The sequence below is a fragment of the Triturus cristatus genome, chromosome 4_2 (assembly GCF_964204655.1).
Source record: "Triturus cristatus chromosome 4_2, aTriCri1.1, whole genome shotgun sequence".
Classification (NCBI taxonomy): domain Eukaryota; kingdom Metazoa; phylum Chordata; class Amphibia; order Caudata; family Salamandridae; genus Triturus; species Triturus cristatus.
The window spans coordinates 195,856,609-195,868,946 of NC_140586.1; the positions used below are offsets into that span (position 1 = coordinate 195,856,609).

Sequence of the window (12,338 nt, forward strand, 5' to 3'; positions counted from 1 at the left end):
TATGTCTTTCTACAAGGCCTGCTGCTTCAGGATGTCGCACACAATGGAATTTCCAGGTATACCCTAACAGAAGGGACACCTGCTTCATTAGTACCAGGACATATTTGTAACCTCTACATCTGTTTATTTGGATATAATCCATTTGGAGCACTTCAAAAGGGTGGTCAGGTGGATGGAATCCACCTTGTTCCATCGGAATGCCTTTACCTGCATTGAATTGGCAACAGATCATACATGTTCTGACCTTTTGTTTCGCTGCTGCACGCAGGTGCTTGTTGAACCATATATTCTGTAAGCTATCTATCATTGCTTTCTCTCCTAAGTGTGCAGGACTATGTGCGGTATTTATAATCACTTGTACCCTTGAATCAGAAAGAAACCATGTGGATTTGCCCTTTGTCATCCAACCTTGATCAGTCAGTACCCCTCCTTGTTCCGACCATTTCTTTAATTCGTCCATAGTAGCATGTGTCTGTATGTCTTGTACATCCTTGGAAGGATCCCTAACTGTCATGGCTTTGGACAGTGATAGTATCTGTGATTTTGTCATGTCTAGTGGGGTCTGAGCTGTCTGTTTAGCAGTTCGGTCTGCCAGATCATTGCCTTGGGAAATGGTATCTGTGGCTCTAGTATGTGCTTTACATTTTAGGATAGCTATGGCTGTTGGTAAATGTATTGCTTCCAGTAGGGCTTGAATAAGGGGGCCATGCTGTATCTTGGCCCCATGAGAGGTCAAGAAACCTCTTTCTCGCCAGAAAATCGGTGTAAATGTTTACTCTCAGGTGCTTAGCTCTTATGCACGCTTGTGTCAGGGCGATGAGCTCTGCTGCTTGTGCTGACAATATGTCTATTCTTTTAGTCTCTATTATTACAGTATCAGCAGTCACTGCATATGCTGCCACTAATTCTCCCGCCCCTGTCCTCATGCATGAGCCGTCAACATATAGTGTTAGGTCGGGGTCTGGGAGTGCAACATCTGTCAAGTCTTGTCTTGGTTTAGTCACGGTATGTATTACTTCAACACAGTTGTGTGGTGAAACGCTTTCTGTACTGGAGGGCAAAAGGGTAGCAGGATTCAGTATGTTGCATCGTCTGATCTCTATGTGTGGTTGAAATAACGTTGGCTCATAATCCGTCAGTCTAGCTACAGTCAGGTGTTGTGTTTGTGTCCGGTTCAAGAGAACCTCTACTGCGTGTGGTACTTGTACTGTCAGAGGGTGGCCCAGCACTATCGAGTCACTTTGTCTTATGGCTAAGGCCGTTACTGCAACTGATTTAGGCACGCAGGCAAAGCCTGTGCTACTGGGTCTAATGTACTAGAAAGATAAGCACAGGGCTCGTGTTTTCCTGCATGATCTTGTGTTAGGACAGATAGTGCTGTTCCATCCCGCTCTGTCACAAAAACATAAACGATTTGTTGTAATCAGGGTTTGCTAAAACTGGTGCTTGGCATAAAGCTCTCTTTAATTCTTCAAATGCCACAGTGTGTTCTTGAGGACTTTAGTCTTTTTGTGTCTTGGGCTGTGAAAAACCAGAAATCAATTGAATACGTTCCGGTGCCCACAACTAATTCCCCTGAAAGATCACAATAAAACATGAGAAAAAGGGGAAAGCACCATACCTATTTCCTCGGCTTAATTTCTAAGGGGGCTAATTTCTAAGGGGGCTAATTTCTAAGGGGCTTAATTTCTTAAGAGGCTAGTGGGAAGCGAACCTCCTCAGGGGCCAGCAGAAAGCCAATATTCTCCTCCTTCCCCCCCTTTTTGACAGGAGGAAATCTGAAACAGATTTCACTGCTGTCAAACACTATCAAACCCTGTGTCTTGTCAACCCTATTAATCCCTGTGTGTAGCTACTGGGCGTAAGCAAAATTATAGGAGATACACAGCGTATGTGAAACGGCGAGAAATCCTTCAAATTAATGTACAAACCTCATTGTGTTAGCTCATAAGCTGGCCAAATGACATCTCATATGCAAATGTCCCTATTACATGAACCTACACCAACCTGAAGTCAATATTAATGCTAGTAGGCCCTAATAGGAATGCTAAATTACCTAAATATTCGGAAAACCAAGTTTAAGAACAGTTGTTAAAGTTGATAATAAATAATTCATCTGCTAAAAAAAAAATCAGTAATTCCGCAATAATTTCCACCTATACAATAAACAGCCTAATTTAAAAACAAGTCAACTTTTGGGGCCACCACTCACAAGAATGAGCTTACTAAAGCAAACTTTAAAAAGGAAATCCTGTCATATATTTTCTCATTACCCTAAATACCGAGCCTTATTTGTCACTCTGTGGTGGCAGTCCTTATTTAAAACAGGCCTTTCAAGAGTTAAAATGCGAGTGCACAGATCATAATTGTTCCTTAATGTCCAATCTGGAAACATATGACCGAGGCTGCCTGTCTATAAGAGAAAGGCAGTTATGTGAAAAATATTTTAGTCTTGCATAGCCTTTTTCTTTTGTTTCATTCATCTCCAACACCAATTAGACATACACTGATAACGTGTTGTCTTCTATTTTGACAGCATGATAATAGTAATATCATGTCTGTGAAATTTAGTAATTGTGCCAAGCCATCAGTATACCGGGCACAGAAAGCATAGATAATTACACTAACATATATAAATGAGCAGCGATGCGCAATTACAGTACCTACAGCTCAGATGCGAACATTCTGGCCTGCTTAATTTGTCAGGCTTATAATCAATAACTTATTTACCTGCCCTATACAACCCCATCTGGCAGTGGGTCATCCCAATGATGACCGCGTCAAGTCTGACACACAGGATTAGCAACAATAATCAAAAAATGACGAACACACGAACCTGTCTCTTTTTTTTTTTTTTTTTTTTTTTTTATAAAAATGAGCTATGCATCTTTGTACACAATGTACCCTCATGTCCTAGTCGAAGATGCATCCCACATCTTTCCTCACAGACCCGTAACCACTGGATCATTTATCCAATGCAACTGGTGGCAGCTTGTGGCCACAATTCAAAAATGTCTGAATTTGAAAATCGTTTTTATATAGGCACATAGCCCTTAAAATTCCAAGCAAGAGCAACATTTTACTTTCTGACCAGAAGCAATATAACAATTGCTAAAAAATAAAACAAATCTTCTCCATAGACATTTCCTCGGGGCACTTGTTTTGCACAGAATAGAACAAGGGAATCTTTCTCGACTTACATTTCTCAGCTGCCCTGTCTTATCAGAGAAGTTAAAAATAGCCCCTCAGCGCGGCCTGAGCCTGGGCTGCCAGCCATCTTTTTTTTGTTTTTCCTACTCCTGGCCCCAAGGCTCTCCAGCTGCAGGCATTACACAGATGCGATGTCAGAGAAGCCTTCTAAGCAGTGCCCTGTTCTGCTCCTCTCATCGGCCCCCACCTACACTGGCTACAAGGTCAGAATCTGTCTCCGATTTCTGTATCACATTCTGCTCTACACGGCCCCCACCTTCTCCTCACTCTGAAGCTGTCAAAGACAAAAAGACTACTCAATTCCATAAAAACTGCAATAATTCGCCGAATTGAAAAATTATTTTTATATACAATTTGCTCTCAGGGGGTCATAATCTTACCGACTTGACCCAGCACATTGGCTCACTGGACCACCAAGAACACAAACCTGTATTCATGAACAATTTGCAAATTCGAAATACCCACAATTCTTTTTTCAAGCTAAACTTTTCACTAATTATTTTTCCGTTAACACTTTGTACATTAGGGGTGTCATCAAATCACAGGAGTTGCTCCTTCTCTAGCTGCACCCCTCTCAATTTCCTATTGACAATGTAGTCAAATGTTGGACCATGTAAACACCAGCTATGCGCTGTTCATTTGGTGGGGGGCTCAAGAACCTTTGGGCTACTATGTAATTAATATATGTATTAGAACTGGTCTTTTTACTGGGGCCACTCTTGCTAGGTCCTCTGAAAGGACGGGATAAATACCAGCAACGTCAGTATTTCTTTTTCTGTCAGCCTACGCTCATTTTACCAGCTCTAATTCCTCCTGTAACATCTCATCCTTGGCTTTTCCAGACACCAGTCCACTTCTCTCTGCTTCGTGAAACACTTACTCTGTCCTTCTATGTCACTCCTTGCGCCAAAAACTCAATGGCATCCTTCCAAGCTGATCTACATTTCCTCTTTCATAAGAGTGTTTCGTTGTCTGTCTACTTGTTCTGCTTTTACTCAGATACCTTCCTCAACTAACACGTTTTCTCGGGCTTTGTCTGAATCCTCCCTACTTTTCTCTTCTTTTCTGAGCGCTTACTCTGTGCGTCTATGCTATTCTTTACGCCATAATTCAACAGCGTCTTTCTGTGACTGTCTAGCTTTCCTCTTCCACAACTCTTCTTCGACTTTCATGATACATTCGGCATCCCAGGTCCCAGCTACGGGCCATCTCTGACTTTCTGGTAACTCTTTGGTGTAGTCCACCCATAGATCAAGGAATAATATGGCGTCTAAGCCATGCTTGTGATACATAAAGTGCCCTGGAGTGTCCCTAGGAGGAATAGGAACACCTTCTTCGAGTACCCCTTTTCTAGTTGTGATCTGTCTTAATTTTGAAAAGAGCAGCCTATTGACAACTGATCTGATACTTAATCTTGAACACACTTAATACAAAAAGCACAACAATGAACAATCATTCATACCACAATATGCAGGACATTTTAACACATTAAACATTAAACATTAAACATTTTAACCTTTAAAAATGACCAACAATGATGACAGTCTGCATAACTAATCACCAAGCAGAATTCTTGACAATAACTAGATACTTCGGAATACTTGATATACTGCTAAACAGTACATATACACTGCTAAACAGTGCAGACCGGATTTGTGTACCCAAATCCGTCTTGACCGGCACAACCTATGTGCGCGTCAACACGCCTCCCCGGCGATGGTACTCACCGAGTAGCTCCTTGAAACGGAAGGCCTCAGAGAATGGACTGGACTCGACGACTGCGGACATCGGACCCTCTGGACATCGGGACTTTGAAAACCTGGTGGGCCTCTGTATACCTCGGACGCAGCTCTCTCGCAGGTGGGCTCTGGGTAGACAATCTGCGTTCCTCACCGCCTCGTATGGATGCCTGGTCGCAGTCTGTCCCCTTCGGTGGCCTGAGGGAGTTGGCGGGAAAACCCGCGACGTGCACGCTTGAAGTCCATCACGGCTATGGAAGGGGGCAAAACAGGACCTTCATCTCCGGCGTGTGGGGAAAGAGATTAAACTGTTCGGGCGCCATTCTGTGGTAAATAAAATATCACGCTGTCATAATTTTTCAGATATCAATAAGATCATGCATAAAGCAAGAGGCTGAGTCTGTGGTATCAGATTCATAAAGGGCTTTATTCCAATAACTCGAGTCAAAGGGAGAATATCTCCATCACCAAAAAAGGATCTGGACGGGGCTGAAAAGTATTCTCAATATTCTCCAAACATTATTCACAGAGTACAGTATATATACATTTCTCAATTGTACGTAAGCAAGAGAGCAAGAGAGAATGAGATAAGAGCATGTGGGCGTGTAAGTAGGCGTGAAGGTGGGCGTCCATGTGGGCGTCCACTTGATGATAATGGGTAAATTGTCATGTGTGGGTGGATACCTGGAGATGATTTCGCAATGTCAGCAGAAATACTTGGCAGAGATGCGCGCGCAGCAGCATGACGTGTGATAGACGTGCAACTAAAGGGTGAAGGGGACTTGACATTTAGCTCTACATGTGGAGACAAAAAGTCTGGGGTTATGTCAACCTAATCCCAAATCATATCTAATATCCTATGTTTAAAGAACTATGTTATCCACAAGGGAAGGGCTCTCGGACAGAATCTATTCTATACTGACTGTGTGTGCGTGTACAAGCGTCTAAGTGTCTATATGAGATGCAAGGGGCAGAAACTTTCCATGGTAACATGGCTATGAATTACTTGCATGAAGACAGAGAGGCTGGGCCTTTTGCTTGGTAGCTGGAAGAATGTTTACTTAAACTACTAGACAGGAATGCATCGGCTGAGGGGGAAAGTAGATAATTCGAAGGTGAAATACAGCTTCTTGGCAGGCAGGCAAAACTGGCCGAGGCAGGCACCGTTAGCCGCACAGGGAGTAGGACAAAGTTCATGGATACAGATGCGAGCTCAAGCTGAAGCTGTCAGAGGCAGAGAGCAGGGAAAGGCTTTGAGGACAGAATCGGGCCTACTCGCCTGAACTGTAAAAATGGAGTAACTGAGCCATATAAAGTCGGTGGCTTTTCATACTTAGGAAGCGAATATCCAGCCCATTCATGGCGGATCTGACAGAGGACATGTTGACGGTGGACGCACATGTGTTTGCGTCATCAAAACTGGAACTGGAGGGAACATACATGTACTTGTGACATGCACATAGAACCGTTGGGGTCCAAGATAGGGGACATAACTGACCAGGAAAATCCACATTTCCAAAATATAACCGCATTTCCCTTCTCCGATCAGGAATATTGATATTGTACGTGATGTGTGGATTTGTTATACATGCAAAAATACAATAACATTTTTTATATAAATAAAAAAGAAAGGGCTTGAAGAAAGTCTAAGTGGAGGATAAAGAAAAGCAGGGTGCTAGGAGACAACATTCCCTATCCATTTCTCCTGTCATTTATTTGTCATTCTGTTGCTGTGGACACAGGGGTGGCAGATGAGAGACAAAAAGAGAAACAATGAGAGACTGATACAAACCTAAAAAGACCAAAAGAGGGACTACTAAAGACATTATAAGACCAGGAAGCAAAAGGTCTAAATCTATTAATCCCGTTTGTCCAAAACATTTTTTCAATTTTGTTTCCAATTTAGTATCCCGCCTCAGCGAAGTGATGTTAGGTGTTTACCACGGTTTATGTAAGAACTTTATTATGCTTCATATGGCTCCCATAAGTTCTTATTATTTCTTCTTCTTGTGGAAAAATGCAACAGACCTAATTTGTAGCTGGGTTATTCTCCATGAACTGCTCCCAGATATTTTCCCAAAGGATTTACTATTGCATATTCAAGTCTGCCAGTATTCATGGATATGCTGTATGTGTTTTTAATTTTTTGTTACATTGTTAGCACCATGGAAACTTTACATTGTACTCTGTTTCTGTGCTTCTTGTGTTTGTATAGACAACACATTTCCAAACATGGCCTGCAGTTAATGCCCCGGGAGGAACCACCGATATTAAAACCAAATGTATTTGATAAATACTGGAACTCAGGGTTACCATGTTGTTCCACGAGTACAGGTTCGGCATTCTGTGTGTTGTGGAGTAGGTACAAAATACTTCCTCTCTAAACAAGAAGCTGGTCTCCCAAGTCAGCATCCAATCATGCAAATATTGAAGATGTGTTGGATGGTGGTAAATGCTGATCGACCATTAGAAGAAGTTAAATTAAAAAAAGTGGTCATCATGCACCATTTCTGCTTCTTTTCCAAAACCATCCTTGAAGAGGTCTGCCCAAATATCTTGTAAAGGCTTATTTTTCTAATCCCATTAGACTATGGCTGATACAACTGAGACAGTGCTGTATAATACACCGTTTGCTAGTGATTGTCCCTGAAACTAGAACCCAAATTCCACATCCTGCCAGGTCTGTTAGCGCAATGTGTATTTAAATGTGATATTTGGCATTTATATTGTAATCATTCAAACTTGGTTGATTTATTTCCCTTGTGGAGACAATATTTAACTATAACAATCCATCCGGTAAACAACTTATTTGTACAATTATAATAAAGTGCAGCCCTACTGTAAACAAAAACCCAGTGGTGACCAGCACGGATCGGGGGGTAAATAAAATAAAAACACTTTGTCTCCGCATCTTTCCTCGTGTCGACTCGGGCCAGAACAGGCAGCACCAAAGCTCCCCTGAGCCAATTAGTCTTAGCGCTGTGGTTCGGCGCTCAGTAGTGGAATGGGAGCCTGGGCATGTTCTACACCCAGGCTGTAATGCATTCTGGGTGGAGAACATACAAAGTGCGCATGACTGTTTGGCCGGCCCACGCCGGCCGGCCGGCCTAACACTCATGTGCACTTAGTGTGCCCACTCCTCCCCCTGCTCTGTGAGCAGAGTAGCCTCACCCTGCTTTGTAAACTGCCGAAGCAGGAGACAATAAAATAATAATATCAAGTTATTATCATTTTTTTTCCCCTTTATTTCACTGCTGCAAAAGTCGGGCTACGCTACCTCCGCCTTAGCAGAGGAGCCACCACTGAAAAAAACCTAATCTAAAATATCTCTAAAAACCGGTAAATACAGTAACAATCTTTAATTTATAGGAGATAGAACCACAGATAAAAGCACTCAAGTGCCAAAGTAGGGATCAAAATATTTAGTGAGAAACTGCTGAAGATATTCACATATTAAAAAAAAATGATTTAAGTCATGCATTCCACTATTGCAAAGCTATTGCAAAGTGGACAAAAACGATGATCTACTGGAGTGCTGCTTTAAGCCCCTACTACTGCCATGAGTGGTAGCCTGCTCGCAATAAAAACATAATACTTTTAATACAATGTTCGGAAGCCATCAATAGGTATGGTTGCATCTTTCCCAATATGGTTGTAGTTAAAGTAATGTTTTAACTTCTCAGAGTGACACACTACATCTTGTCCAATTTAAAACTAATGGTGGAAGTTGATTTTTTGTTAGCTAGTGCTTCAATTGAGTTAACTTTAAAAACACTTAGGGGCAGATTTATGATAACTGGCGCATCCCTGCATATCAGCAGGGATGCGCCAGTTATTATGCACCACAGCTGCGCCACCATGGATGCGCCGCATTTATAATGCGGCGCACCATGGGGCAAAAACGGCACAGATGCGTGACGCATCTGTGCCGTAAAAGTGGCGCATTGCTGGAGTTGCGTCGCAAGCGTGACGCAGCTCCAGCAATGCTCTGGGGGGCCCTATCTGTACAATGCTGCGTCAATCCTTACGCCTGCTTCAAGCAGGCGCAGGGTTTTGACGCAGCATGGGCCTAAAAGTGACTGAGTGAAATCTTGTAGATTTCACTCAGCCACTTTTAGGAGGCGTTCCTGCGCCGTAACGCCCCCACCTGCCCTGGAACGCCTACATGTGGCGCAGGGCTTTACAACGTGACGCATCTCCCAGATGCGTCACGTTGTAAATACCCCACACCATGGCGCAGGATTTGCGCCGCTGCTGCGTCACAAAAGTGACGCAACGGCGGCGCAAAAGTGGCGCAAATGCAACATAAATCTGCCCCTTAGATTTTTATCGACAATTAGTTCTTTAAAATCCATCTTAAAAAACCTTCTCTGGAGTGTAAAATATTAAACCCCCACCATACTGAGGCTGCACAGAAGAAGATATACACACTCGGAATCCCAAGTTCTATCCATAGTGCTTGTACTGGTACACTAGAAGCAACATTAAATCAAATGAGCGGACATTTTCCTCTCAACTAATGACCAAAATTTGAGGGACATTTTCTATCCCATTGGACAAGGTTGGTGGTATTTTGACCATATATAAATTTATCAGCCATTGAAAGTGCCTTTTACTAACCCATTTTTAGAATGCATTTATAGTTCCCCTATATGCAGGGACCTTCGAACCATTATATCCTGTATGTGACTTTGCATCTATGTGCTGTGCAAATATTTTCTCAAAATAAGGATAGACATTCTCAAGAGGCATACAGATTTCTCCCAGTTTCCAACATAATTCTAATGATTTCGTTCTTTTGGAGAAAACAACTTTATTTTTCTGCACATTGATTTTCAAATAATGTTATTTAGAAAATTCATGGAGTGCATTTAGATTCCTTTGTCACAAGGGGCCAGCTCTAATAAAATGAAATCATCGGTGTAAAGTAGAGTGGCCTCTACACTGCTAGCTTTTAGCAATGCTGAACAGCAGCCACACTGGTGTACAACATGGCTAAAACACATTGGCAAATACAATAAATCTTGCATAGGTGAGACCCATCGGCTTTACCTATGCTTGTTAAAACAGTGCTGGCAGGTAACTTTGATCAATTTAAACTGATTTATAATCATGCACAAGACTGGTATTTCACTAAGAATCTTTTGGGGAAAAGTGTTGAATGATGCCTTTTAGTACATACCGGGCCAGCAACATATCATAAAAAAAAATAGAGTGCAACCCATTTTACATAGGACTTGTAGTTTGGGATTAGGTTAAAAAAAAGACCTGGTGCATTTAAAGCACCTAGGGCAGAAGCAGGGAACAAAATGTACACGTTTATGAGGAAAAAGCCCAGTGAGAATGATTTTAAACTACACTTCCAATAGGGCTATTTGTGTAAGAGTTTTGGTATCCAAGAAAGGGGGCGAGGGGTTGGTGGATTCAATCACATGCCAAGCAACAAAATAACCAAGGTATTCCCTGTCATGTGATTAACTCTTACAAGCCCTGCCACCTTTCTTACACCACCGGTTTCATGATTAATGATCAGTCAGCAGGGTTACCACATTGATCGTATTTGTATCTGTAAACCCTTGGGAAATACAAAAAAGACTGTCATTTATCCACTTTGCAATAGAAAAAACAGTAAATACATGAAGAAAATGCTTCAAAGTGCTTTAAAATTGACTAAACTATTCCTTAAAAGACTCATATCAAAAAGGGCGAGAACTTATAGGTTTAAAAACAATATAGAGAATTTTAGACATTTTTATTCAGGCACCAGCTCATGATCTTATAATGGGAAGAAATGGCCAGTATTTTGCTCTGCAATAAATTGATCGTGTATAGAGTAAACTGGACGTTGAAAGTTCTGGTCCTGACTAACATTCAGACTGGTCCATGCTTGTGAGCAACTAAACGAACAATGTTTGAATATTTGAATGCAATAAAGTGCCTTCGTCTCTGCCTTATGCAAGTGGGGTCACAGGCAGAGAGCAGCGACTGTAAACCCACAAGGCCCGTTCAAAAAAAACCACAAACTTATGCTCTTCCACTTGTGAACGTGCCAAAGGAGGGTAAGGGAGTGCTTTGGAGGACATGGCCCTCCTGCTCACGCCCCTCAACCCAAAAGGACCAGGTCCTCCTGGCCACCTCCCTTATACCCAAGATAACCAGCCCTAGGCTGGGCACACAAGAAAAGTTTGGTTACTTTGCCACCTGGTTTATGGTTTGAAGAAGGATTTCCTGTCTCAGAACCCACGCAAACAACATGGCTGTTGCAAGCCTGTTCCCCTAAAAGTGAAAATTGTGGGAACAAAATGACAGGTTATACTGTCCCTGGCACAGCTTCCAAGTCCTTGAGGCAGCTGTGCCTGCCTATCCATTATTGCACACACATATTTGCCGTTTAGCCATCCGACGGAATCATGTTTTACGCACAAGATGCTTCCTTTTGCCCAGGTAGCACAACTTTTTCAACCAATACACACACCCACAATTTATCTTTTTCTCCCCCACTGTAGAGATATCAGCTGGAGGTGGTACAGGGCAACCACTTTGTGCACCTGAACGAGCCGGAGAATGTGTCCGGCCTGATTGGGAGATTCCTGCAGGATGAAGACTGTGGCAGTGCCAGCCTCATGTCCAGGCTGTAAGAGCTGGAGTAATCATCAACGTGGGTTCCAGGCTGTAACCTTTTCCGCATCACACCAGTGTTTGCTCCGGACTACTGATTCCTTACTACCAGTATCTGCTCTGCAACCACCATGGCACAGTTAGTGGCTGCGTTTGAAGAAAATACTGCTGTTATAGGAGTTACAGTCGAGATTTGATAGTGTTGCACCATCAGTGACTCTATAGACTGCCAGATGGTGTTAAAACCAGGGTAACGCCATTGTTGAATTCCGACCGCCTCACCCTTAAAGGCGCCCAGTTATGGCTGTAACGGACAAACTACCACGGCATCACCATTATCTGATTAAAACAGTGAACACACTACAGTACCATTGTCTGATTAAAACTGAACACACCACAGTACCATTGTCTGATTCCATCTGTGACCATAGCAGCACCTACGTGCAGTCTTTACAGCAGCTCCGGTAAGTGCCACAGAAACAGTGTTGCAACCAGAATGTCCCTTCTGCATCTTCTCCGGCTTCTCGAACTGCACAAGCATCTTATGCTGGAGTACGTCCAGTGGAAGAGAGGCAGTGGTTACAAAGAACAAGCATTTGCAATGCAATAGATCTCGCATTTGCGCGAGTTTGAGCTATTGACATTGCAAATAACAATGCCTTTTATTTTTGTTTTCGTTTTTAAAACATAAATAAAAGGCACTGTCATTTACAATGCCAATAGCTTAAACTCGCGTAAATGTGAGACCTATTGCATTGCCAATGCTTGTTT

The 12,338-nt window shown here is 42.5% G+C and overlaps 1 protein-coding gene across 9 annotated transcripts in view; it reads left to right on the forward strand.

Annotated features, from left to right (window-relative positions):
* Window positions 1–11,966, forward strand: part of LOC146833373 (serine hydrolase-like protein) — a 143,439-nt gene extending 131,473 nt beyond the window's left edge. For all 9 annotated transcript variants that reach the window (XM_085601165.1, XM_085601160.1, XM_085601167.1 and 6 more), the window contains one exon: window positions 11,456–11,966. In XM_085601165.1, coding sequence (XP_085457291.1) covers window positions 11,456–11,587 — 132 coding nt within the window. In that variant the 3' untranslated portion in view covers window positions 11,588–11,966. The remainder of the gene's footprint in view (window positions 1–11,455) is intronic.
* The last annotated feature ends 372 nt before the right edge of the window (window positions 11,967–12,338 follow it).